This window comes from Panulirus ornatus, chromosome 61 (genome assembly GCF_036320965.1).
Source record: "Panulirus ornatus isolate Po-2019 chromosome 61, ASM3632096v1, whole genome shotgun sequence".
NCBI lineage: Eukaryota > Metazoa > Arthropoda > Malacostraca > Decapoda > Palinuridae > Panulirus > Panulirus ornatus.
The window spans coordinates 5,895,442-5,919,818 of record NC_092284.1 but is presented as its reverse complement, the minus strand read 5'-3'; the positions used below and the strand labels follow the sequence as shown (position 1 = coordinate 5,919,818).

Below are 24,377 nucleotides of genomic sequence, written 5' to 3'. Positions count from 1 at the left end.
CCAGCACGAGGTCAACAGGGGTCAACAGAGGTCAACAGAGGTCAACAAGGGTCAACAGGGGTCAACAGAGGTCAGCAAGAGTCAACATGGGTCAGCAAGGGTTAACAGAGGTCAACAAGGGTCAACAGGGGTCAACAGAGGTCAACAACGGTCAACAGGGGTCAACAGAGGTCAACAGAGGTCAAAGCTCTGCCCTAGACTGTATGCTAATACTCAACCACCACCAGCAGGAGGTCAACAGAGGTCAACAAAGGTCAGCAAGGGTCAACATGGATCAACAGGGGTCAACAGGGGTCAACAGAGGTCAACAGGGGTCAACAGGGGTCAAAAGAGGTCAATAAGGTTCAACAGGGATCAACACAATTCAACAGAGGTCAACAAGGGTGAACAGAGGTCAACAGAGGTCAACAAGGGTCAACAGGGGTCAACAGAGGTCAACAGAGGTCAGCAGAGGTCAACCGAGGTCAACCGAGGTCAAAGCTGTGTCCTACACTGGATGCTAATACCCAACCACCACCAGCACGAGGTCAACAGGGGTCAACAGAGGTCAATAGGTCAAACGAGGTCAATAGAGGTCACAACAGAGGTCAACAGAGGTCAACAGAGGTCACTGCTACACTGCCAGTGTTGGGGCAACCGATAGAAAATGTACAATGTGGCACCTGGGCAGTGCTTGGCTCCGAGCGGTGAAAACAGCAGTGATGCCTGAGCAGCTCCAGCAGTGCCTGGCTCTTAGCGGTGCCTGAGCAGCTCCAGCAGTGCCTGGCTCTTAGCGGCGAGGGCAGCAGTACCTGAGCACCTCCAGCAGTGCCTGGCTCTTAGCGGTGAGAGCAGCAGTGCCTGAGCAACTCCAGCAGTGCCTGGCTCTTAGCGGTGAGAGCAGCGGGGCCTGAGCAGCTCCAGCAGTGCCTGGCTCTTAGCGGCGAGAGCAGCAGTGCCTGAGCAGCTCCAGCAGTGCCTGGCTCTTAGCGGTGAGAGCAGCAGTGCCTGAGCAGCTCCAGCAGTGCCTGGCTCTTAGCGGTGAGAGCAGCAGTGCCTGAGCAGCTCCAGCAGTGCCTGGCTCTTAGCGGTGAGAGCAGCGGTGCCTGAGCAGCTCCAGCAGTGCCTGGCTCTTAGCGGTGAGAGCAGCGGTGCCTGAGCAGCTCCAGCAGTGCCTGGCTCTTAGCGGTGAGAGCAGCGGTGCCTGAGCAGCTCCAGCAGTGCCTGGCTCTTAGCGGTGAGAGCAGCAGTGCCTGAGCAGCTCCAGCAGTGCCTGGCTCTTAGCGGTGAGAGCAGCGGGGCCTGAGCAGCTCCAGCAGTGCCTGGCTCTTAGCGGTGAGAGCAGCAGTGCCTGAGCAGCTCCAGCAGTGCCTGGCTCTTAGCCGTGAGAGCAGCGGTGCCTGAGCAGCTTCAGCAGTGCCTGGCTCATAGCGGCGAGAGCAGCAGTGCCTGAGCAGCTCCAGCAGTGCCTGAGCAACTCCAGCAGTGCCTGGCTCTTAGCGGTGAGAGCAGCGGTGCCTGAGCAGCTCCAGCAGTGCCTGGCTCTTAGCGGTGAGAGCAGCGGTGCCTGAGCAGCTCCAGCAGTGCCTGGCTCTTAGCGGTGAGAGCAGCGGTGCCTGAGCAGCTCCAGCAGTGCCTGGCTCTTAGCGGTGAGAGCAGCGGGGCCTGAGCAGCTCCAGCAGTGCCTGGCTCTTAGCGGTGAGAGCAGCGGGGCCTGAGCAGCTCCAGCAGTGCCTGGCTCTTAGCGGTGAGAGCAGCGGGGCCTGAGCAGCTCCAGCAATGCCTTGCTCTTAGCGGTGAGAGCAGCGGTGCCTGAGCAGCTCCAGCAGTGTCTGGCTCTTAGCGGTGAGAGCAGCGGTGCCTGAGCAGCTCCAGCAATGCCTTGCTCTTAGCGGTGAGAGCAGCGGGGCCTGAGCAGCTCCAGGAGGAACACGGCGACGCTGGCGACCCAGGCGAGGATGAGGATGTAGAAGAGACCCTGGAGGTGCTGAAGGGTGAGGACCATGGTGGTCTGCTCTCCCATCAGGTGCTGGTCACCTCGTCGCCCCAAGAGGTCGTCCATCTCCACCTTCAGGGGCGGAAAATGATACCATATCATCCTGGAGCAGCCATTGAGATACACAATGGTATAGGGGGAGCGACGTGGGCTAGGTTTATAATTCGAACTTTGGACTCTTTTGCTTTTAATGAGAAGTCTGAGTTTCTTGGACCTAATGAGGTATAAGACACCCATGTCTGTCTGGGAAAGGTGTATGAGAAGGGCCAGTTCACCCTCCTTAATTCAAATTGGACCCTTTTGGTTAATTGGACTCTTGGTTTTAATGAGAAGTGTGAGTTTATTGGCCCTCATGAGGTATAAGACACCCATGTCTGTCAGGGAAAGGTGCATGAGGAGGGGGCCAGTTCACCCTCCTTAATTCAAATTGGACTCTTTTGCTTAATTGGACTCTTTTGGTTAATGAGAAGTGTGAGTTTAACTCATGGATCTCATGGGATTTGGCCCTCATGATTTAAAAGACATCCAAGTCTGTCAGGGAAGACGAAACAGACAATGATAACTGGTAAATAAGGATATTAGCTATAAAGGGAATGGACTGGGAGTCTCTTCTGATTATCCACATACCTTTATTCATTTATGCCCACCTCTCCCTCTGCCTTACCACCCACCTCGCCCTCTGGCTCACCACCCCACTTCTCCCTCTGGCTCACCACCCCGCTTCTCCTCTCTGGCTCTCCATCCACCTCTCCCTCAGGTTCTCCATCCACCTCTCCCTCTGGCTCACCACCCACCTCTCCCTCTGGCTCACCACCCACCTCTCCCTCTGGCTCACCATCCGCCTCTCCCTCTGGCTCATCACCTACCCCTCCCTCTGGCTCACCACCCCACTTCTCCCTCTAACTCACCACCCACCTCTCCCTCTGGCTCACCATCCATCACTCCCTCTGGCTCACCACCCACCTCTCCTGGCTCACCACCCACCTCTCCCTCTGGCTCGACCACCCATCTCTCCCTCTGGGTCACCATCCGCCTCTCTCTCTGGCTCACCATCCACCTCTCCCTCTGGCTCACCATCCGCCTCTCCCTCTGGCTCACCACTCATCTCTCCCTCTGACTCACCATCCACCTCTCCCCCTGGCTCAACGGAGGGAAAAAAAGATGAGAAATGAATACAATATTGTTGTGGTATGACACTGACGCGGAAATCTTATGAGAAAGTATGGACTGGAATAGAAAAAAAAGGGGGGGAAGGGGGTTCTCTATCACTATGAAGACATCTGCAGAGCTGCAAAATTCTTAAAAATAAAGATATATATATATATATATATATATATATATATATATATATATATATATATATATATATATATATATATATATGAATTTGAATGCAAAGGTGAGTAATGTGGCAGTTGAGGGAATAACTGGTGTACATGGGGTGTTCAGTGTTGTAAATGGAAAAGGTGAAGAGCTTGTAGATTTATGTGCTGAAAAAGGACTGATGATTGGGAATACCTGGTTTAAAAAGTATACGTATGTAAGTAGGAGAGATGGCCAGAGAGCGTTATTGGATTACGTGTTAATTGATAGGCGCGCGAAAGAGAGACTTTTGGATGCTAATGTGCTGAGAAGTGCAACTGGAGGGATGTCTGGTCATTATCTTGTGGAGGCGAAGGTGAAGATTTGTAGAGGTTTTCAGAAAAGAAGAGAGAATGTTGGGTGAAGAAAGTGGTGAGAGTAAGTGAGCTTGGGAAGGAGACTTGTGTGAGGAAGCACCAGGAGAGAATGAGTACAGAATGGAAAAAGGTGAGAACAAAGGACGTAGAGGGAGTGGGGGAGGAGTGGGATGTATTTAAGGAAGCACTGATGGCTTGCGCAAAAGATGCTTGTGCCATGAGAAGCGTGGGAGGTGGGCAGATTAGAAAGGGTAGTGAGTGGTGGGATGAAGAAGTAAGATTATTAGTGAAAGAGAAGAGAGAGGCATTTGGACGATTTTTGCAAGGAAATAATGCAAATGAGTGGGAGATGTATAAAAGAAAGAGGAAGGAGGTCAAGAGAAAGGTGCAAGAGGTGAAAAAGAGGGCAAATGAGAGTTGGGGTGAGAGAGTATCATTAAATCTTAGGGAGAATGAAAAGATGTTCTGGAAGGAGGTAAATAAAGTGCGTAAGACAAGGGAGCAAATGGGAACTTCAGTGAAGGGGGCTAATGGGGAGGTGATAACAAGTAGTGGTGATGTGAGGGGATGGAGTGAGTATTTTGAAGGTTTGTTGAATGCGTTTGACGATAGAGTGGCAGATATAGGGTGTTTTGGTCGAGGTGGTGTGCAAAGTGAGAGGGTTAGGGAGAATGATTTGGTCAACAGCGAAGAGGTAGAAAAAGCTTTGCGGAAGATGAAAGCCGGCAAAGCAGTGGGTTTGGAAGGTATCGCAATGGAAATTATTAAAAAAGGGGGTGACTGTATTATTCACTGGTTGGTAAGGTTATTTAATGTATGTATGATTCAGGGTGAGGTGCCTGAGGATTGGCAGAATGCTTGCATAGTGCCATTGTACAAAGGCAAAGGGGATAAGAGTGAGTGCTCAAATTACAGAGGTATAAGTTTGTTGAGTATTCCTGGAAAATCATATGGGAGGGCATTGATTGAGAGGGTGAAGAGCAGTGTGGTTTCAGAAGTGGTAGAGGATGTGTAGATCAGGTGTCTGCTTTGTAGAATGTATGTGAGAAATACTTAGACAAGCAAATGGATTTGTATGTAGCATTTATGGATCTGGAGAAGGCATATGATAGAGTTGATAGAGATGCTATGTGGAAGGTATTAAGAATATATGGTGTGGGAGGCAAGTTGTTAGAAGCAGTGAAAAGTTTTTATCGAGGATGTAAGGCATGTGTACGTGTAGGAAGAGAGGAAAGTGATTGGTTCTCAGTGAATGTTGGTTTGCGGCAGCGGTGTGTGATGTCTCATGGTTGTTTAATTTGTTTATGGATAGGGTTGTTAGGGAGGTGAATGCAAGAGGTTTGGAAAAGGGGCAAGTATGCAGTCTGTTGTGGATGAGAGAGCTTGGGAAGTGAGTCAGTTGTTGTTCGCTGATGATACAGTGCTGGTGGCTGATTCGTGTGAGAAACTGCAGAAGCTGGTGACTGAGTTTGGTAAAGTGTGTGAAAGAAGAAAGCTGAGAGTAAATGTGAATAAGAGCAAGGTTATTATGTACAGTAGGGTTGAAGGACAAGTCAACTGGGAGGTAAGTTTGAATGGAGAAAAACTGGAGGAAGTGAAGTGTTTAGGTACCTGGGAGTGGATTTGACAGCGGATGGAACCATGGAAGCGGAAGTGAATCATAGGGTGGGGGAGGGGGTGAAAGCTCTGGGAGCGTTGAAGAATGTGTGGAAGTCGAGAACGTTATCTCGGAAAGCAAAAATGGGTATGTTTGAAGGAATAGTGGTTCCAACAATGTTATATGGTTGCGAGGCGTGGGCTATGGATAGAGTTGTGCGCAGGAGGATGGATGTGCTGGAAATGAGATGTTTGAGGACAATGTGTGGTGTGAGGTGGTTTGATCGAGTAAGTAATGAAAGGGTAAGAGAGATGTGTGGTAATAAAAAGAGCGTGGTTGAGAGAGCAGAAGAGGGTGTTTTGAAATGGTTTGGGCACATGGAGAGAATGAGTGAGGAAAGATTGACCAAGAGGATATATGTGTCGGAGGTGGAGGGAACGAGGAGAAGAGGGAGACCAAATTGGAGGTGGAAAGATGGAGTGAAAAAGAGTTTGGTTGAGAGAGCAGAAGAGGGTGTTTTGAAATGGTTTGGTCACATGGAGAGAATGAGTGAGGAAAGATTGACCAAGAGGATATATGTGTCGGAGGTGGAGGGAACGAGGAGAAGAGGGAGACCAAATTGGAGGTGGAAAGATGGAGTGAAAAAGAGTTTGGTTGAGAGAGCAGAAGAGGGTGTTTTGAAATGGTTTGGTCACACTTAATCTTGAGTACCTCACTGAGTGCCTCACTCACAAGTGCCTCATCTTGAGGACCCCACCTGAGTGCCTCTCATAGAGTACCTCACTCATAAATGCCTCAATCTTAAGTAACTCACTGAGTGCCTCACTCATAAGTGCCTCATCTTGAGGACCCCACCTGAGTGCCTCTCACAGAGTACCTCACTCATAAATGCCTCAATCTTAAGTACCTCACTGAGTGCCTCACTCATAAGTGCCTCATCTTCAGCAACCCCCCCTCCTCCCTAATCAGAGTGCCTCTCAACAGTGCCTTACTCATAACTACCTCACTTACAAATGCACCTCAATCATGAATACGTCAAGAGAGAGATTTTGCCTCACCTCACCTTACATTGAGCCAGTGTTCAAACATAACCTAACCTAACCTAACCTCACCTCACCTTACATTGAGCCAGTGTTCAAACCTAACCTAACCTAACTTAACCTAACCTAACCTCACCTAACCTCACCTCACCTTGAGCCAGTGTTCAAACCTAACCTAACCTAACCTAACCTAACTTAACCTAACCTAACCTCACCTCACCTTGAGCCAGTGTTCAAACCTAACTTAACCTAACCTAGCCTAACTTAACCTAACCTAACCTAACTTAACCTAACCTCACCTAACCTCACCTTGAGCCAGTGTTCAAACAGGCCAGCCTCCAGCACGGCTTGGATCCCCTGGTCAAACTTGTACTTCCATGGGACATACTTGGGGAAATACCAGGATAAATAACCAGGTAACATACGCTCCCCAACCTCGTAGAAGTTGAAGACCTGGCAAGATATGATACAGAGCTGTGGTCAAACTATACATCCCACTGAAGACCTGGCAAGATATGATACAGAGCTGTGGTCAAACTATACATCCCACTGAAGACCTGGCAAGATATGATACAGAGCTGTGGTCAAACTATACATCCCACTGAAGACCTGGCAAGATATGATACAGAGCTGTGGTCAAACTATACATCCCACTGAAGACCTGGCAAGATATGATACAGAGCTGTGGTCAAACTATACATCCCACTGAAGACCTGGCAAGATATGATACAGAGCTGTGGTCAAACTATACATCCCACTGAAGACCTGGCAAGATATGATACAGAGCTGTGGTCAAACTATACATCCCACTGAAGACCTGGCAAGATATGATACAGAGCTGTGGTCAAACTATACATCCCACTGAAGACCTGGCAAGATATGATACAGAGCTGTGGTCAAACTATAAATCCCACTGAAGACCTGGCAAGATATGATACAGAGCTGTGGTCAAACTATACATCCCACTGAAGACCTGGCAAGATATGATACAGAGCTGTGGTCAAACTATACATCCCACTGAAGACCTGGCAAGATATGATACAGATCTGTGGTCAAACTATACATCCCACTGAAGACCTGGCAAGATATGATACAGAGCTGTGGTCAAACTATACATCCCACTGAAGACCTGGCAAGATATGATACAGAGCTGTGGTCAAACTATAAATCCCACTGAAGACCTGGCAAGATATGATACAGAGCTGTGGTCAAACTATAAATCCCACTGAAGACCTGGCAAGATATGATACAGAGCTGTGGTCAAACTATACATCCCACTAAAGACCTGGCAAGATATGATACAGAGCTGTGGTCAAACTATACATCCCACTGAAGACCTGGCAAGATATGATACAGAGCTGTGGTCAAACTATACATCCCACTGAAGACCTGGCAAGATATGATACAGAGCTGTGGTCAAACTATAAATCCCACTGAAGACCTGGCAAGATATGATACAGAGCTGTGGTCAAACTATACATCCCACTGAAGACCTGGCAAGATATGATACAGAGCTGTGGTCAAACTATACATCCCACTGAAGACCTGGCAAGATATGATACAGAGCTGTGGTCAAACTATGAATCCCACTGACTCCAGACTATAAATTCTACTGACTCTAAACTATAAATCCCACAGAGTTCAATCCCACTCACTGACTCCAAACTATAAATCCCACTGACTCCAATCCCACTCACTGACTCCAAACTATAAACTCCACTGACTCCAAACTATAAATTCCACTGACTCCAAACTATAAACTCCACTGACTCCAAACTATAAATTCCACTGACTCCAAACTATAAATCCCACTGACTCCAATCCCACTCACTGACTCCAAACTATAAACTCCACTGACTCCAAACTATAAATTCCACTGACTCCAAACTATAAACTCCACTGACTCCAAACTATAAATTCAAATCCCCTTAAGATTGGCAGAGTTGGGTAACAGGATAACAAATGGATATTAGGAAAATGAATGTATACTATATCACCCAAATATATCTTGAGATACACACACACACACACACACACACACACACACACACACACACACACACACACACACAGATACGCACACATCAACTACAATATCACAATATCGTTTCCAGTGCTGTGTGGTGGCTCCTGGAATGAATGAAGGCGAGCAAGTATATATATATATATATATATATATATATATATATATATATATATATATATATATATATATATATATATATATATATCATTCATTTATTATACTTTGTCGCTGTTTCCCGCGTTAGCGAGGTAGCGCAAGGAAACAGACGAAAGAATGGCCCAACCCACCCACATACACATGTATATACACACACGTCCACACACGAACATATACATACCTATACATCTCAACGTATACATATATATACTCACATAGACATATACAAATATATACATGTACATAATTCATACTGTCTGCCCTTATTCATTCCCGTCGCCACCTCGCCACACATGAAATAACAACCCCTTCCCCCCTCATGTGCGCGAGGTGAAACGTTGATCAAGTCAAATAACACCAAAAATATACATCGATAGATAAATACATAGATAGATAGACAAAAAGATAAATAAATAGATAGATGATCTTTAAGACCCCAGCAATGAATGACTCAACGATGGGTAGAGAGGAGCCAGGTGACTGGCTGAGGCAGAGCATAACTACGCAATTCACGGATCAGAAGGTGATTAATGCGTTGGGACGACATTTAAGGCACACCAGAGGTGGTTGGGACACACGTGGGATGGGATCTAGGGACCCATTTGTCCCAGTTGGTTCCCAGTGTGTGAGAGAGACGTAGCCACGCAGCTGGCTGTCAAGGAAGAGCACAAAGGTGGTGTTCCAGCTGCTTTAAGACGTGGGTTGACCAGCCCTCACGTGTGTGGTACAGACGTGGGTTGACCAGCCCTCACGTGTGTGGTACAGACGTGTGTAGAGCAGCCCTCATGTGTGTGGTACAGACGTGGGTATACACCCTCACGTGTGTGGTACAAACGTGGGTAGACCAGCCCTCATGTAGGTGGTAGAGACGTGGGTAGACCAGCCCTCATGTAGGTGGTAGAGACGTGGGTATACACCCTCACGTGCGTGGTACAGACGTGAGTATACACCCTCACGTGTGTGGTACAGACGTGGGTATACACCCTCACGTGTGTTCTACAGACGTGGGTATACACCCTCACGTGTGTGGTACAGACGTGAGTATACACCCTCACGTGTGTGGTACAGACGTAGCCTAACCCAGTGTGTGTGTGTGTGTGTGTGTGTGTGTGTGTGTGTGTGTGTGTGTGTGTGTGTGTGTGTGTGTGTGTGTGTGTGTGTGTGTGGTGGAACAGACATGCTTTCCTCTCATCAAAACATAACCCATATTTCTTCTTTCCTCCTTCTTGATCCTCGCGCCATCCATCTCCCCTTTTTTTTTTCGGGCCAAGCCACTTGAACCTATACCTTCAATGCGACACATCACCCGAAGTCCATTCCCTCCGCCCTTATATCTTTTTTTGGGAGGGAAGGAAAAGGAACTGGTGATCACTCGAGGTAGGGAAAAGGGGTTCGTGGGCCCAATAAATCCTTTTGGGGGTCGTATAAAGAGGCGATGTATAGAGAATTCACTTATTTATCCTACCTAGGGATGAACGAAATCTATTATGATAAAGGAATCGAAGGCTTTGGGGCTCGATAATCCGACCCTTTTTGGAGGACACATAAAAACGAGATGTGTAGGGAATTCACTTACTCATTTATCCTACCTAGGGATAAACGAAATCTATTATGATAAAGCAATCGAGTGGAGAGTGTGTGTGACGTGTAGTGTGAGAAGGATTTTGGAGTATATGGTGGAAAGGGAGCTGTGGTTTCGGTGCATTATTACATGACAGGTAGAGACTGAGTGTGAACGAATGTGGCCTTTGTTGTCTTTTCCTAGCGCTACCTCGCGTACATGCGGGGGGAGGGGGTTGTTATTTCATGCGTGTTGGGGTGGCGATGGGAATGAATAAGGGCAGACAGTATGAATAATGTACATGTGTTTATATGTATATGTCTGTGTGTGTGTGTAAATATATATATGTATACATTGAGATGTATAGGTATGTATATGTGCGTGTGTGGACGTGTATGTATGTCCATGTGTATGTGGGTGGGGTTGGGCCATTCTTTCGTCTGTTTCCTTGCGCTACCTCGTTAACGCAGAAGACGGCGACAAAGTATAATAAAATAAAAAAAAAATGGTGTAAGAGGAGTATATGGGTCAGTGGGTCTAGGGTGGAAGGCCCCAACCGCTTTCGGCATTAAGAACCCAGTCAGATGTCAAACTTATATTTTGTGATGTCGAAGACAAGGACTCTAGGCAGAGAGCAGGTATGAAAATGACCCGTGTATTCCTGGGAACCGAGTTCCAAAATTGACGTTCACTTGATCGAGAGGAGTTCGAAATAGACATACGGGTGTTTACGTACTATGTTTCAGGTTATTTTCCTATCATAAATACAAGGGAGGAAACCATGACTAGATTTATCTGGTGATGCTCACTGGCGAGTGTGGGGGGCTAAAATGATTCTCAACGCAATTTTCAATATCTATCATGTCTCCACAGTTCATATCACGATAGATGGATGATGTTCGAGAAAAAAGAAAAAACACATTTTGGGTTAAGATTACGAGGTAGAGTTGATTCATATCTGCCAATGGAGTTGTGCTTCGTTGATTAGAAAATTGGTTGATTGAATGTAAACAAAGGATGGTTAGACGTGAGAAGTGATGTGCCACAGGGATCAATCTTGGGTCCGAGTCTCTTTTCCACATTTGTCGATGACGTATAAGCCACGTCCTATGATACACAGATATACAAAATCAGGGAATAAATGCACAACATAAATTGACCATTCCAGAGCCCTCACGTATGTGGTAGAGACGTGGGTATACACCCTCACGTGTGTGGTACAGACGTGGGGTATACACACTCACGTATGTGGTACAGACGTGGGGTATACACCCTCACGTGTGTGGTACAGACGTGGGGTATACACCCTCACGTGTGTGGTACAGACGTGGGGTATACACCCTCACGTGTGTGGTACAGACGTGGGGTATACACCCTCACGTGTGTGATACAGACGTGGGGTATACACCCCTCACGTATGTGGTACAGACGTGGGGTATACACCCTCACGTGTGTGGTACAGACGTGGGGTATACACCCTCACGTATGTGGTACAGACGTGGGGTATACACACTCACGTGTGTGGTACAGACGTGGGGTATACACCCTCACGTATGTGGTACAGACGTGGGGTATACACTCTCACGTGTGTGGTACAGACGTGGGGTATACACCCTCACGTGTGTGGTACAGACGTGGGGTATACACCCTTACGTGTGTGATACAGACGTGGGGTATACACCCTCACGTATGTGGTACAGACGTGGGTATACACACTCACGTGTGTGGTACAGACGTGGGGTATACACACTCACGTGTGTGGTACAGACGTGGGGTATACACCCTCACGTGTGTGGTACAGACGTGGGGTATACACCCTCACGTGTGTGGTACAGACGTGGGGTATACACACTCACGTATGTGGTACAGACGTGGGGTATACACACTCACGTATGTGGTACAGACGTGGGGTATACACCCTCACGTGTGTGGTACAGACGTAGGGTATACACCCTCACGTGTGTGATACAGACGTGGGGTATACACCCTCACGTGTGTGGTACAGACGTGGGGTATACACCCTCACGTGTGTGGTACAGGCGTGGGTATACACCCTCACGTGTGTGATACAGACGTGGGGTATACACTCTCACGTGTGTGATACAGACGTGGGGTATACACTCTCACGTGTGTGGTACAGACGTGAGTATACACCCTCACGTGTGTGGTACAGACGTGTGTAGAGCAAGCCTCACGTGTGTGGTACAGACGTGGGGTATACACACTCACGTGTGTGGTACAGACGTGGGGTATACACCCTCACGTGTGTGATACAGACGTGGGGTATACACCCTCACGTGTGTGGTACAGACGTGGGGTATACACCCTCACGTGTGTGATACAGACGTGGGTATACACCCTCACGTGTGTGGTACAGGCGTGGGGTATACACTCTCACGTGTGTGGTACAGGCGTGGGTATACACACTCACGTATGTGGTACAGACGTGGGTATACACACTCACGTGTGTGGTACAGACGTGGGTATACACCCTCACGTGTGTGGTACAGACGTGGGTATACACCCTCACGTGTGTGGTACAGACGTGGGTATACACCCTCACGTGTGTGGTACAGACGTGGGTATACACCCTCACGTGTGTGGTACAGACGTGGGTATACACCCTCACGTGTGTGGTACAGACGTGTGTAGAGCAAGCCTCACGTGTGTGATACAGACGTGGGTATACACTCTCACGTGTGTGGTACAGACGTGGGGTATACACACTCACGTGTGTGGTACAGACGTGGGGTATACACCCTCACGTGTGTGGTACAGACGTGTGTAGAGCAAGCCTCACGTGTGTGATACAGACGTGGGTATACACCCTCACGTGTGTGGTACAGACGTGGGTATACACCCTCACGTGTGTGGTACAGACGTGGGGTATACACCCTCACGTGTGTGGTACAGGCGTGGGTATACACACTCACGTATGTGGTACAGACGTGGGTATACACACTCACGTGTGTGGTACAGACGTGGGTATACACCCTCACGTGTGTGGTACAGACGTGGGTATACACCCTCACGTGTGTGGTACAGACGTGGGTATACACCCTCACGTGTGTGGTACAGACGTGGGTATACACCCTCACGTGTGTGGTACAGACGTGGGTATACACCCTCACGTGTGTGGTACAGACGTGGGTATACACCCTCACGTGTGTGGTACAGACGTGGGTATACACCCTCACGTGTGTGGTACAGACGTGGGGTATACACCCTCACGTGTGTGGTACACTAGGCTCCCAAGCGGCAAACTGAATTCTGTGTCGGTAAACAGCCTAGTTTAACACGTCAGCGCTGGAAATCAAGACACGCAAGCGTTTACCACCCGTTTGATCAGGGTTGCGTTGTTTACCACCCGTTTGATCAGGGTTGCGTTGTTTACCACCCGCTTGATCAGGGTTACGTTGTTTACCAACCACTTGATCAGGGTTACGTTGTTTACCACCCGCTTGATCAGGGTTACGTTGTTTATCACCCACTTGATCAGGGTTACGTTGTTTACCACCCGCTTGATCAGGGTTACGTTGTTTACCACCCGCTTGATCAGGGTTACGTTGTTTACCACCCGCTTGATCAGGGTTACGTTGTTTACCACCCGCTTGATCAGGGTTACGTTGTTTACCACCCACTTGATCAGGGTTACGTTGTTTACCACCCGCTTGATCAGGGTTACGTTGTTTATCACCCACTTGATCAGGGTTACGTTGTTTACCACCCACTTGATCAGGGTTACGTTGTTTACCACCCACTTGATCAGGGTTACGTTGTTTATCACCCACTTGATCAGGGTTACGTTGTTTACCACCCGCTTGATCAGGGTTACGTTGTTTACCACCCGCTTGATCAGGGTTACGTTGTTTACCACCCGCTTGATCAGGGTTACGTTGTTTACCACCCGCTTGATCAGGGTTACGTTGTTTACCACCCACTTGATCAGGGTTACGTTGTTTACCACCCGCTTGATCAGGGTTACGTTGTTTATCACCCACTTGATCAGGGTTACGTTGTTTACCACCCGCTTGATCAGGGTTACGTTGTTTACTACCCGCTTGATCAGGGTTACGTTGTTTACCACCCACTTGATCAGGGTTGCGTTGTTTACCACCCACTTGATCAGGGTTACGTTGTTTACCACCCACTTGATCAGGGTTACGTTGTTTACTACCCGCTTGATCAGGGTTACGTTGTTTACCACCCACTTGATCAGGGTTACGTTGTTTACTACCCGCTTGATCAGGGTTACGTTGTTTACCACCCACTTGATCAGGGTTACGTTGTTTATCACCCACTTGATCAGGGTTACGTTGTTTACCACCCGCTTGATCAGGGTTACGTTGTTTACCACCCGCTTGATCAGGGTTACGTTGTTTACCACCCGCTTGATCAGGGTTACGTTGTTTACCACCCGCTTGATCAGGGTTACGTTGTTTACCACCCGCTTGATCAGGGTTACGTTGTTTACCACCCGCTTGATCAGGGTTACGTTGTTTATCACCCACTTGATCAGGGTTACGTTGTTTACCACCCGCTTGATCAGGGTTACGTTGTTTACCACCCGCTTGATTAGGGTTACGTTGTTTACCACCCACTTGATCAGGGTTGCGTTGTTTACCACCCGCTTGATCAGGGTTGCGTTGTTTACCACCCGTTTGATCAGGGTTGCGTTGTTTACCACCCGCTTGATCAGGGTTACGTTGTTTACCACCCGCTTGATCAGGGTTACGTTGTTTACCACCCGCTTGATCAGGGTTCAGTTATTTACAAAGCGCTTGATCAGGGTTACGTTGTTTACCACAGACATATACACATATATGTTGTTTACCACAGACATATACACATGTACATATTCATACTTGCTCGCCTTCATCCATTCCTGTCGCTACCCCGCCACACGAGTTCGCCGTTTGCTGCATTAGTAAGGAAGCGCCAAGAAAACCTGAGAAACTTTATCATAACCAGGCCCACTTACACTCACCATTTTCCATTCTGCACTTAATCTCTCCATGATATACCTCTTCCTAGAAGCGTCTTTGCCAAGCTTACTTACTCTCACCACTTCTCTACCCCCAACCCCAGTATCGTTTCCACTTGTCCCCAAAAAGGCCTCTACAACCATTCCATGAACTGACATCAAGACATACCTTGTACCTCACTCCGAGACGAATGTATCCATTTATCGCCCCATGGACAAAGGCGTGTGTCCCATCCAACATGGAAGCTACAGCATCGTCGTCTTCTGGAAAGACGTCCAACTTCCTCTCCAACTTCTGGTAGATGTCGTCCCTTGATTCTCTCAAAGTGAGCAACAGCAAATCGCCATTGTCCAGCTTGGCCAATCTGTGGAGGAGAAGTCACACTCTAATATCAGCCAGCATCATCATTAGACTGCCTTGGCTCATTCGCCAAGTTTGGAAATCTACTCTCGTCACATCTGATGCTGCTCTGGAATGAGATGTTTGCCTAACACACGTCATGTGTACACTATAATTACCATCAGCTAGCTGTTGGAGGGTGTGGATGGTAGATACTGTACCTGTAATCACTGTCAGCCAGCTGTTGGAGGGTGTGGATGGTAGATACTGTACCTGTAATCACTGTCAGCCAGCTGTTGGAGGGTGTGGATGGTAGATACTGTACCTGTAATCACTGTCAGCCAGCTGTTGGAGGGTGTGGATGGTAGATATTGTACCTGTAATCACTGTCAGCCAACTGCTGGAGGGTGTGGATGGTAGATACTGTACCTGTAATCACTGTCAGCCAGCTACTGGAGGGTGTGGATGGTAGATGCTGTACCTGTAATCACTGTCAGCCAGCTGTTGGAGGGTGTGGATGGTAGATACTGTACCTGTAATCACTGTCAGCCAGCTGTTGGAGGGTGTGGATGTGCTGTGGATAAGCAGGGTTGGTGAAGATGGCTATGAGGTTGCTGGTGTAGTAGATGCTGACAAGGAGACAGTAGAGGTACCAGACTCCTATGAACATCCTCTGCCACATCGCCTGGGGGATGGTTGGCACACCTTGGCCAAACATTCCACGCTGTAGATACAGCCAGGTGGAGACCCCTCCACCCACGAACGGCTGTCCACACACCCGTTCCTGAGGAAGGAGGAGGAAGAGCTGTGCCATCAACACTTGTAATGAACAGAAGATTTGGCTCAACACAACACTCCCAGTTGTGGTATGATTTGGCCTAACGGAAGACTCCCAATTGTGGCATAATTTGGCCTAACACTCCCAATTGTGGCATGATTTGGCCTAATAGAAAACTGCCAATTGTGGCATGATTTGGCCTAACAGAACATTCACAATTGTGGTATGATTTGGCCTAACAGAAGACTCCCAATTGTGGGATAATTTGGCCTAACACTCCCAATTGTGGCATGATTTGGCCTAATTGAAAACTGCCAATTGTGGCTTGATTTGGCCTAACAGAAGACTCCCAATTGTGGCATAATTTGGCCTAACACTCCCAATTGTGGCATAATTTGGCCAAACAGAACACTCCCAATTGTGGCATAATTTGACCTAAGAGAACACTCCCAATTGTTTCATGATTTGGCCTACTACTTATTAAGGTCTTACTGATGGTGTTGTTGTACTGGAAAACAACATTACAAGCATTGTTGTTTAGAACATGTCTTAAATTAGCTATGTTGGGAAAATAGGGCAGCACTAAACACTTACACATCCTTGGTTGTCACATTTTTGTGACTAGAAGCATAAAATGTCGTTCTAACTTTCCAGTAAGCTTTATTTACAAACCAATTGGGATAATATGACTGTAGTTTGAGAAGTTATATTCTGTTGGAAACAAGTTAAAGTATCCTAGATTTTTCATTGATAAATCTCTAAAGTTGGCAAAGAGATCATGTTACAGAGTTGAACCCAAACCTCCCCTTGACACCAAGGACCTTTTAGTTCTCCTTTTAGTAATGAGTTTACTTCTCATGCTGCTCAAATCCTTTAATGTTGCCTTCAGCAACAATTATACTATGAAGAATATCTTAATCAGGAACTCACCAGAAAGTTCCGCAGGATGAGTTTATATGGTACCATGTAAAAATTGTAACAGATTTTATGACGGGCAGACTGTTAAGGATCTTTCTGTTAGACTTAAGCAACATACAGTATAAGAACGGGAGAAGAATCAAATGCCTTGTTTGATCATGTTAGAAATCATGATCATTGTATTGACTGGAGTACTGCCATCTCAGTTGTTAAGTCTGAGTGCGTATGTGTGTGTCAGTAATTTTGATATAAAAGATTGAGTATTAGTGATGGGTGATTGAAATGCGAAGATTAAGTAATGTGGCAACTGAGAGTACAGTTGGTGCATATGAGGTATTCAGTGTTATATACGGAAATGGTGAAGAAGAAAAAGAAAATGCTTCGGAAGGTTAATTTTACGAGAGAAAAAACACGAGAACGAATGTGAACACTGATGACGACAAATGGAGAAGCGGTTGCAGGCAGAGATGAGATGAAGAGGAGATGGACTGAAACCTTTGAAGGATTGATAAATGTATCTGGTGATACGCTGGCAGACGCAGGGCGTCTGGATCGAGTGGGTATGCCAAGTGAGAAATTCATGGCATGTGCTTCGGTGAAAAGAGTAGAGGTGTTGAAAGTTTTGCGTAAGATGAAGTGTGGCAAGGCGGCCGGATGAATGGGACTGCAGTCAAATTTTGTAAGATAGTGGATGATTGTGTTGTTAAGTGGTTATTTAGGAATATTAATGAATATATGGTTCTTATTGAGGTACTTGAAGATTGGCAAAATGCCTGTATAATGCCATTGTGTAAAGGGGAAAGAGGACAAAAGTGAATGCAATTGTCAAGTTCTATGGGAGACTGGTGACCGATAGGGTGGTGTAATACACATAATTTCTGATTGGGAGGAGCAATGTGCCTTCAAGAGTGGCAGAGGGTGTTACTTAGGTGTTGTCTTTGAAGAATATGTTCAAGAAATACGTAAAGAAACATTAAGATCTGTATGTGACATCTGTGGATATGGAGAAAGCGTATGATATGCCTTGTGGATGGTGCTCAAACATACAGTGTGCGAGGAAAGTTACTAAAAGCAGGGTTGGGTTTTTACCAGGAGAGCAGTGCATGTGTTGGAGTAAGAGGAGAGGAGTTTGAGCGGTTCTAGACGAAGATGGGTCTGCAATAGGGTATGTGATGTCACCATGGTGTTCTAGAGAGCAGGGAGTGGTGGACATGGCAGCGAATGGAAACAGGGAAGTTAAACTAAACCATAAAGTGGCTGAGGGGCTAAAGGCTCTGGGTTCACTGAGGAGTGTGTGGAAAGAGAGCGTATAGTCTATCAGGGCAAAACTGGGTGTGTTTGGCGACGGTATTGTGTGGCTGCATGGAATGGGTTCTAGATGAAAAAGTACGGCAATGGGTGAATGAATTGGAAAGGAGAGGTGAATAGAGTATGCTGAAATGGTTTGGACGTTTGGAGAGGATGAGTGAGGAGAGGTTGATAATGAGGGAATGTGTCAGAATCGAAGGGGACAAGGAAAAGGGAGAGACAGTAATGGAGATGGAACAATGGAATGGAAAAAGTTCTAAGTGCTTGGAGCCTGAACAAGGGCGTGTGAAGCTTTTTGGGACGCGCTTGGAGAGGTCTGTGGGGCATGACTGTGTACAAGGCGCTGTGGTTTCGGTGTGAGCAAATGATGAGGCCGCTTATTCATCTATCCCTGGCGCTGACGCAGGAAAAGGCGAACAAATGGGAAAAAATCTATAGTCCACGGAGGAATGAAACACGATAAGTTCCCAAGTGCACTTTCGTGTAATAATCACATCATCATCAGGGGAGGCACAAGATAGAAATATAACAGTCGGTTGATATACAACTAACTGTTATATTTCTTTTTTGTATCTCCCCTGATGATGATGATGTGATTATGACTCAAAAGTGCACTCGGGAACAGCTACGTCTCTTCGTTGTATATCAACTGACTGTTATATTTCTCTCTTGTATTTCCCCTGATGATGTGATCATGACACGAAAGTGCACTTGGGAACTTATCGTGTTTCGTTTCCCCCACTGGGCTCATAGGAATACAGTTGATCACGCGCTCAATTGTGATCCTTTCCAACATGTAGCTGTGTGTGTATGTGTGTGTGTGTGTGTGTGTGAGATTGCCTACCTGGACCGTCATGATCCACACAGCAGTAGCGAGGGTGGCGGTAACAGCCGCCCACACGAATGGCTGGAAGGGCCTCTGAACATTGAGCCACTCCGGCAGAGGCCTCGGGTTCTGCAGGAAGGCCCCGAAACCCGAGGTGATGAAGGAGACAGATGCATCGAAGTCCTGCTGGCGCTGAGCGTTTACGAAGAGTGTGGAGATGGTGAAGTTCTTCTCACCCCTGAAGATCTGACCTAGGAGGCCATTCCAACGGCCTTTCACCAAACTACCCCACTTCATATCAGGGGGTCTCAGGGCCAAGGTGTACGTAAAGTTGAGTGCTGAGGCGAGGGTAGCCACCGCGTGGATCATGACCCCACGGCGAGACACGACTGAGGAGGAGGTCCTCTGATATAGGAAGGGAGGGTCATTCATCCACGAAGCCACTTCGAACTGATAGCCATCAAACGAGGGAAATCGGTCCGTAAACAACCAACTCCGTTGTTTGTAATGTAGAGGGTTCCACTCCCCAAGGAACTTTGGTTTGCTTGACGAGAAGGGCTGGAATGTATATACCCCCATGGTACGAGGTCGTCCAAGTACCTCATTAGGTAGTTCTGTCATTAACGCCAGCTTCGAGACCTTGCTGAACACTTCGTGGTTGAGGATGGTGGCGACGGAGTTCGATGACGCCAGGCTGAAGAGCAGGAGGTACCGAGGCCTCCAGTTCGGCCAGAGCGACTGGAGGAGCTTGGTCGGGTCGGTGAGGAAGAGCAGCAGATGGAGGACGAAGGAGCCACCATGGATGAAGGGCGGGGCCGGCTGGTTAACACCAAGACTTAGGGTCACGTGAGGCGTCTCCTGCACCGCTTCCAGGGCCATTATTGCTTCCTGGACGACCCATGGAAGGGCGTCGTCTAGGTGGACCACCACCGTCGTCCTGTCTCGCAATGGGCCCATCAGCACTTCAGATAAGATGGTGATTTTATCCCCAAACACCTTTTCATCTGGAAGGAGCGGTGGCGAGGGAGGAAGGCTCATGGCAAGACCTAAGTAAGACAAAGGGAAAAGGGTGCTCCACCTCTTCATTGGGTCGTATGGAGACGTTCGTGTCCTTGCTATGTACAGTGTCGCTGGCGACTACCGATGAACATGTCTACCTACCCTGGTGGTCAAAAAGGTGTTATCGACCCCCACCTCCTCGTATACGTTTCCCCTTGCGTATGCCTGACGCTGCTCATAGAACTGGACGAGTATTAGCGTATTCACTTGACCAAAGAATTATGGACGTTTGTTGGCTTCTATACGACGAAGGACGCGGTTTATATCTCTCCACACACACACACACACACACACATACACAGAGGACACCGCGCGAGTGAATACGTGAGCTTTCCAGTTACGACCAGTCGATGACAAGTGAGAATGTCCCATCATTGCGACAACATGGCATCGACACAAACCCCCCTTTTCTGCGAAGGCCAAGCCAACGACGAGTCGTCGTTGTGTGGCAATACGTAATAAGCTTATTCTCTGCCTATAGTCAGTGCTGGAGGATGAATTACGTGGCATGTTGTGTCGTCTATTACTTATCGATGTATCGCCTGTTTATAAAGGATATGAATCCTTATTGTCCCGCTGAAACCCGGGAGGGAAGAGGGTTGGGTAGGTGGGTGTGGTGTTCGAATGGCTGAATTGATGGTTTCCACTTCTTGTGCACTCAAGCCTCGCTTATATTTTGACAGTCACAATCCCTTCCTAATTTTCAAAGGGTTATTCATTCTAGAAGCCAGAAATGTTGATGAGGTTTACTTCATACTGTTAGTGAATGGTAGGTATGTATATATGTATAAATGATATTTATATATGTTGATATGTGTATGTATGTTTATGTGTATGTATAGGCGTTTATGTAAATGTGTATATGCTGATATGTGTATGAATGTTTATGTGTATGTATGGGCGTTTAGGTATATATATATATATATATATATATATATATATATGTGTGTGTTTGTGTGTTTGTGTGTGTGTGTGTGTGTGTGTGTGTCTGTGCGTGTGTGTGGTGGGTCATTCTTCGTCTGTTTCCTGGCGCTACCTCGCTGACGCGAGAGACGGCGATCAAGTACAATAATGAAAAGGAAATATATTAAACTCATGACAGCAGAATTGGAACACTTACAATTTGTGTAGAGAACCAGGTAATCTATGCTTCCAATGGGAAAAGATATGCCAACACTACAGCCCGGCCAAAAAAAAACTTATCTACTTTGTATTTTTATCTAAACTACGAAGTTTACCATGTGTGGCGGGGTGGCGACGGGAATGAATGAAGGCAGTAAGTATCAATTATGTACTTGTGTATATATGTACATGTCTGTGTGTGTGTGTGTGTGTGTATATATATATATATATATATATATATATATATATATATATATATATATATACATTGAAATGTATAGGTATGTATATGTGCATGTATGGACGTGTATGTATATACATGTGTATGTGGATGGGTTGGGCAATTCTTTCGTCTGTTTCCTTGCACTACCTCGCGAACGCGGGAGACAGCGAGAAAGCATAATAAATAAATAAATAGATAACGAAGTTTTCCAACGGTAATGTTGGTAGATGAAGTGAAGAGAGAATGATGCAGACGAGTAGAATTTATCAAGGAACTGCTTTCCAATTTCATTACTTTCCATTTCATATTCATTGAAGCTGGCATTCTCTTTGAATATAAAGCATAAGTGTTTCCAAAACCCTTGGTAAAGAATATGTATTAAAATACATTTACTATTTCCGTCCTTTCGCCCTTCAAGGCGAGGGGGGGGGGGGGGGGGGGGGGATGGAGGGGAGTGATCCTCCGACCCCATCTCTCTCTCTCTCTCTCTCTCTCTCTCTCTCTCTCTCTCTCTCTCTCTCTCTCTCTCTCTCTTCTCTCTCTCTTTCTCTCTCTCTCTTTCCATCTTTGAATAAAAGGGGGGACTGTGTTATTGTCTCAGACCACCTTATTCGCAGGAGATCAAGGGCAGCGCCTGGTTCCTCCTGACCAAAATTATATATATATATATATATATATATATATATATATATATATATATATATATATATATATATATATATATATATATCGCCTTGCCATACCTTATCACAGACGAATATGGATAACTTGTTCATGACGGTCATTACAAAGTGAAGGGATCAACACACGACCTACACACACACACAGACACACACGCACACCTCTCTCTCTCTCTCTCTCTCTCTCTCTCTCTCTCTCTCTCTCTCTCTCTCTCTCTCTCTGTTATCATCTTTTCGTCACGGTAATAGATCATAAACTTCAGCAATCTATATGCAAATGTTGATGCTGTGGCCTGCATCTGAAGTCGGGGGGGGGCTTGTGGTTGGGAACAGATCCACAGCCCCCCCCCCCCCACCTCCCTTTCCAACCTTTCCACCTTTCCACCCTTCCACCTTACCTCTCGCAAGTCGGGAGGGAGGAGGGAATGTCTCCCAGGTGGAGAGATGGAGGGCAGAATTAACGCCACCGAGGTGCCGCCTTAGACACCGACAGCCGGGACCACAAGTGGGATAAGAACCTATGTTTACCCTGTCCTAAGCTGGGCATCAACAGGTGGGACGAAGCCCGATGTGGGACAGATCCCACGTTACTGGGTGTGTACCAACTTAGGCAGCACCAGCTGGGACCAAGTGCAAAGATGGGACAGATCCCACGTGTGGGAAGGTATATATATATATATATATATATATATATATATATATATATATATATATATATATATATATATATATATATATATATGACTCATGGTGAGGTGCCTGAGGATTGGCAGAATGCTTGCATAGTGCCATTGTACAAAGGCAAAGGGGATAAGAGTGAGTGCTCAAATTACAGAGGTATAAGTTTGTTGAGTATTCCTGGTAAATTATATGGGAGGGTATTGATTGAGAGGGTGAAGGCATGTACAGAGCATCAGATTGGGGAAGAGCAGTGTGGTTTCAGAAGTGGTAGAGGATGTGTGGATCAGGTGTTTGCTTTGAAGAATGTATGTGAGAAATACTTAGAAAAGCAAATGGATTTGTATGTAGCATTTATGGATCTGGAGAAGGCATATGATAGAGTTGATAGAGATGCTCTGTGGAAGGTATTAAGAATATATGGTGTGGGAGGCAAGTTGTTAGAAGCAGTGAAAAGTTTTTATCAAGGATGTAAGGCATGTGTACGTGTAGGAAGAGAGGAAAGTGATTGGTTCTCAGTGAATGTAGGTTTGCGGCAGGGGTGTGTGATGTCTCCATGGTTGTTTAATTTGTTTATGGATGGGGTTGTTAGGGAGGTGAATTCAAGAGTTTTGGAAAGAGGGGCAAGTATGAAGTCTGTTGGGGATGAGAGAGCTTGGGAAGTGAGTCAGTTGTTGTTCGCTGATGATACAGCGCTGGTGGCTGATTCATGTGAGAAACTACAGAAGCTGGTGACTGAGTTTGGTAAAGTGTGTGAAAGAAGAAAGTTAAGAGTAAATGTTAATAAGAGCAAGGTTATTAGGTACAGTAGGGTTGAGGGTCAAGTCAATTGGGAGGTGAGTTTGAATGGAGAAAAACTGGAGGAAGTGAAGTGTTTTAGATATCTGGGAGTGGATCTGGCAGCGGATGGAACCATGGAAGCGGAAGTGGATCATAGGGTGGGGGAGGGGGCGAAAATTCTGGGAGCCTTGAAGAATATGTGGAAGTCGAGAACATTATCTCGGAAAGCAAAAATGGGTATGTTTGAAGGAATAGTGGTTCCAACAATGTTGTATGGTTGCGAGACGTGGGCTATGGATAGAGTTGTGCGCAGGAGGATGGATGTGCTGGAAATGAGATGTTTGAGGACAATATGTGGTGTGAGGTGGTTTGATTGAGTAAGTAACGTAAGGGTAAGAGAGATGTGTGGAAATAAAAAGAGCGTGGTTGAGAGAGCAGAAGAGGGTGTTTTGAAATGGTTCGGGCACATGGAGAGAATGAGTGAGGAAAGATTGACCAAGAGAATATATGTGTCGGAGGTGGAGGGAACGAGGAGAAGAGGGAGACCAAATTGGAGGTGGAAAGATGGAGTGAAAAAGATTTTGTGTGATCGGGGCCTGAACATGCAGGAGGGTGAAAGGAGGGCAAGGAATAGAGTGAATTGGAGC

General features: G+C 46.8%; 1 protein-coding gene across 1 annotated transcript; it reads right to left on the bottom strand.

The window, feature by feature from the left end:
* Positions 1–1,867: 1,867 nt before the first annotated feature.
* Positions 1,868–20,226, bottom strand: LOC139767441 (glutamate receptor ionotropic, delta-2-like). Its single transcript, XM_071696823.1, has 6 exons — positions 19,207–20,226; positions 18,144–18,209; positions 15,892–16,142; positions 15,188–15,383; positions 6,601–6,744; positions 1,868–2,047 (listed from the first exon to the last, which is right to left on the bottom strand). The coding sequence occupies exons 1-6, from the start codon at positions 20,224–20,226 to the stop codon at positions 1,868–1,870; spliced, it is 1,857 nt and encodes a 618-aa protein (XP_071552924.1).
* Positions 20,227–24,377: the final 4,151 nt, after the last annotated feature.

Bases quoted from the DNA above. Each gene is read 5' to 3' on its own strand.
- LOC139767441 (XM_071696823.1), bottom strand. From the start codon at position 20,226: ATGAGCCTTCCTCCCTCGCCACCGCTCCTTCCAGATGAAAAGGTGTTT. The intron at 6,745-15,187 runs GTATGTCTTGAT...ATATCTTGCCAG, and splicing joins GTCTCGGAGTGAGGTACAAG to GTCTTCAACTTCTACGAGGT. The intron at 2,048-6,600 runs GTGAGGTTAGGT...CCGCCCCTGAAG, and splicing joins TGTTTGAACACTGGCTCAAG to GTGGAGATGGACGACCTCTT.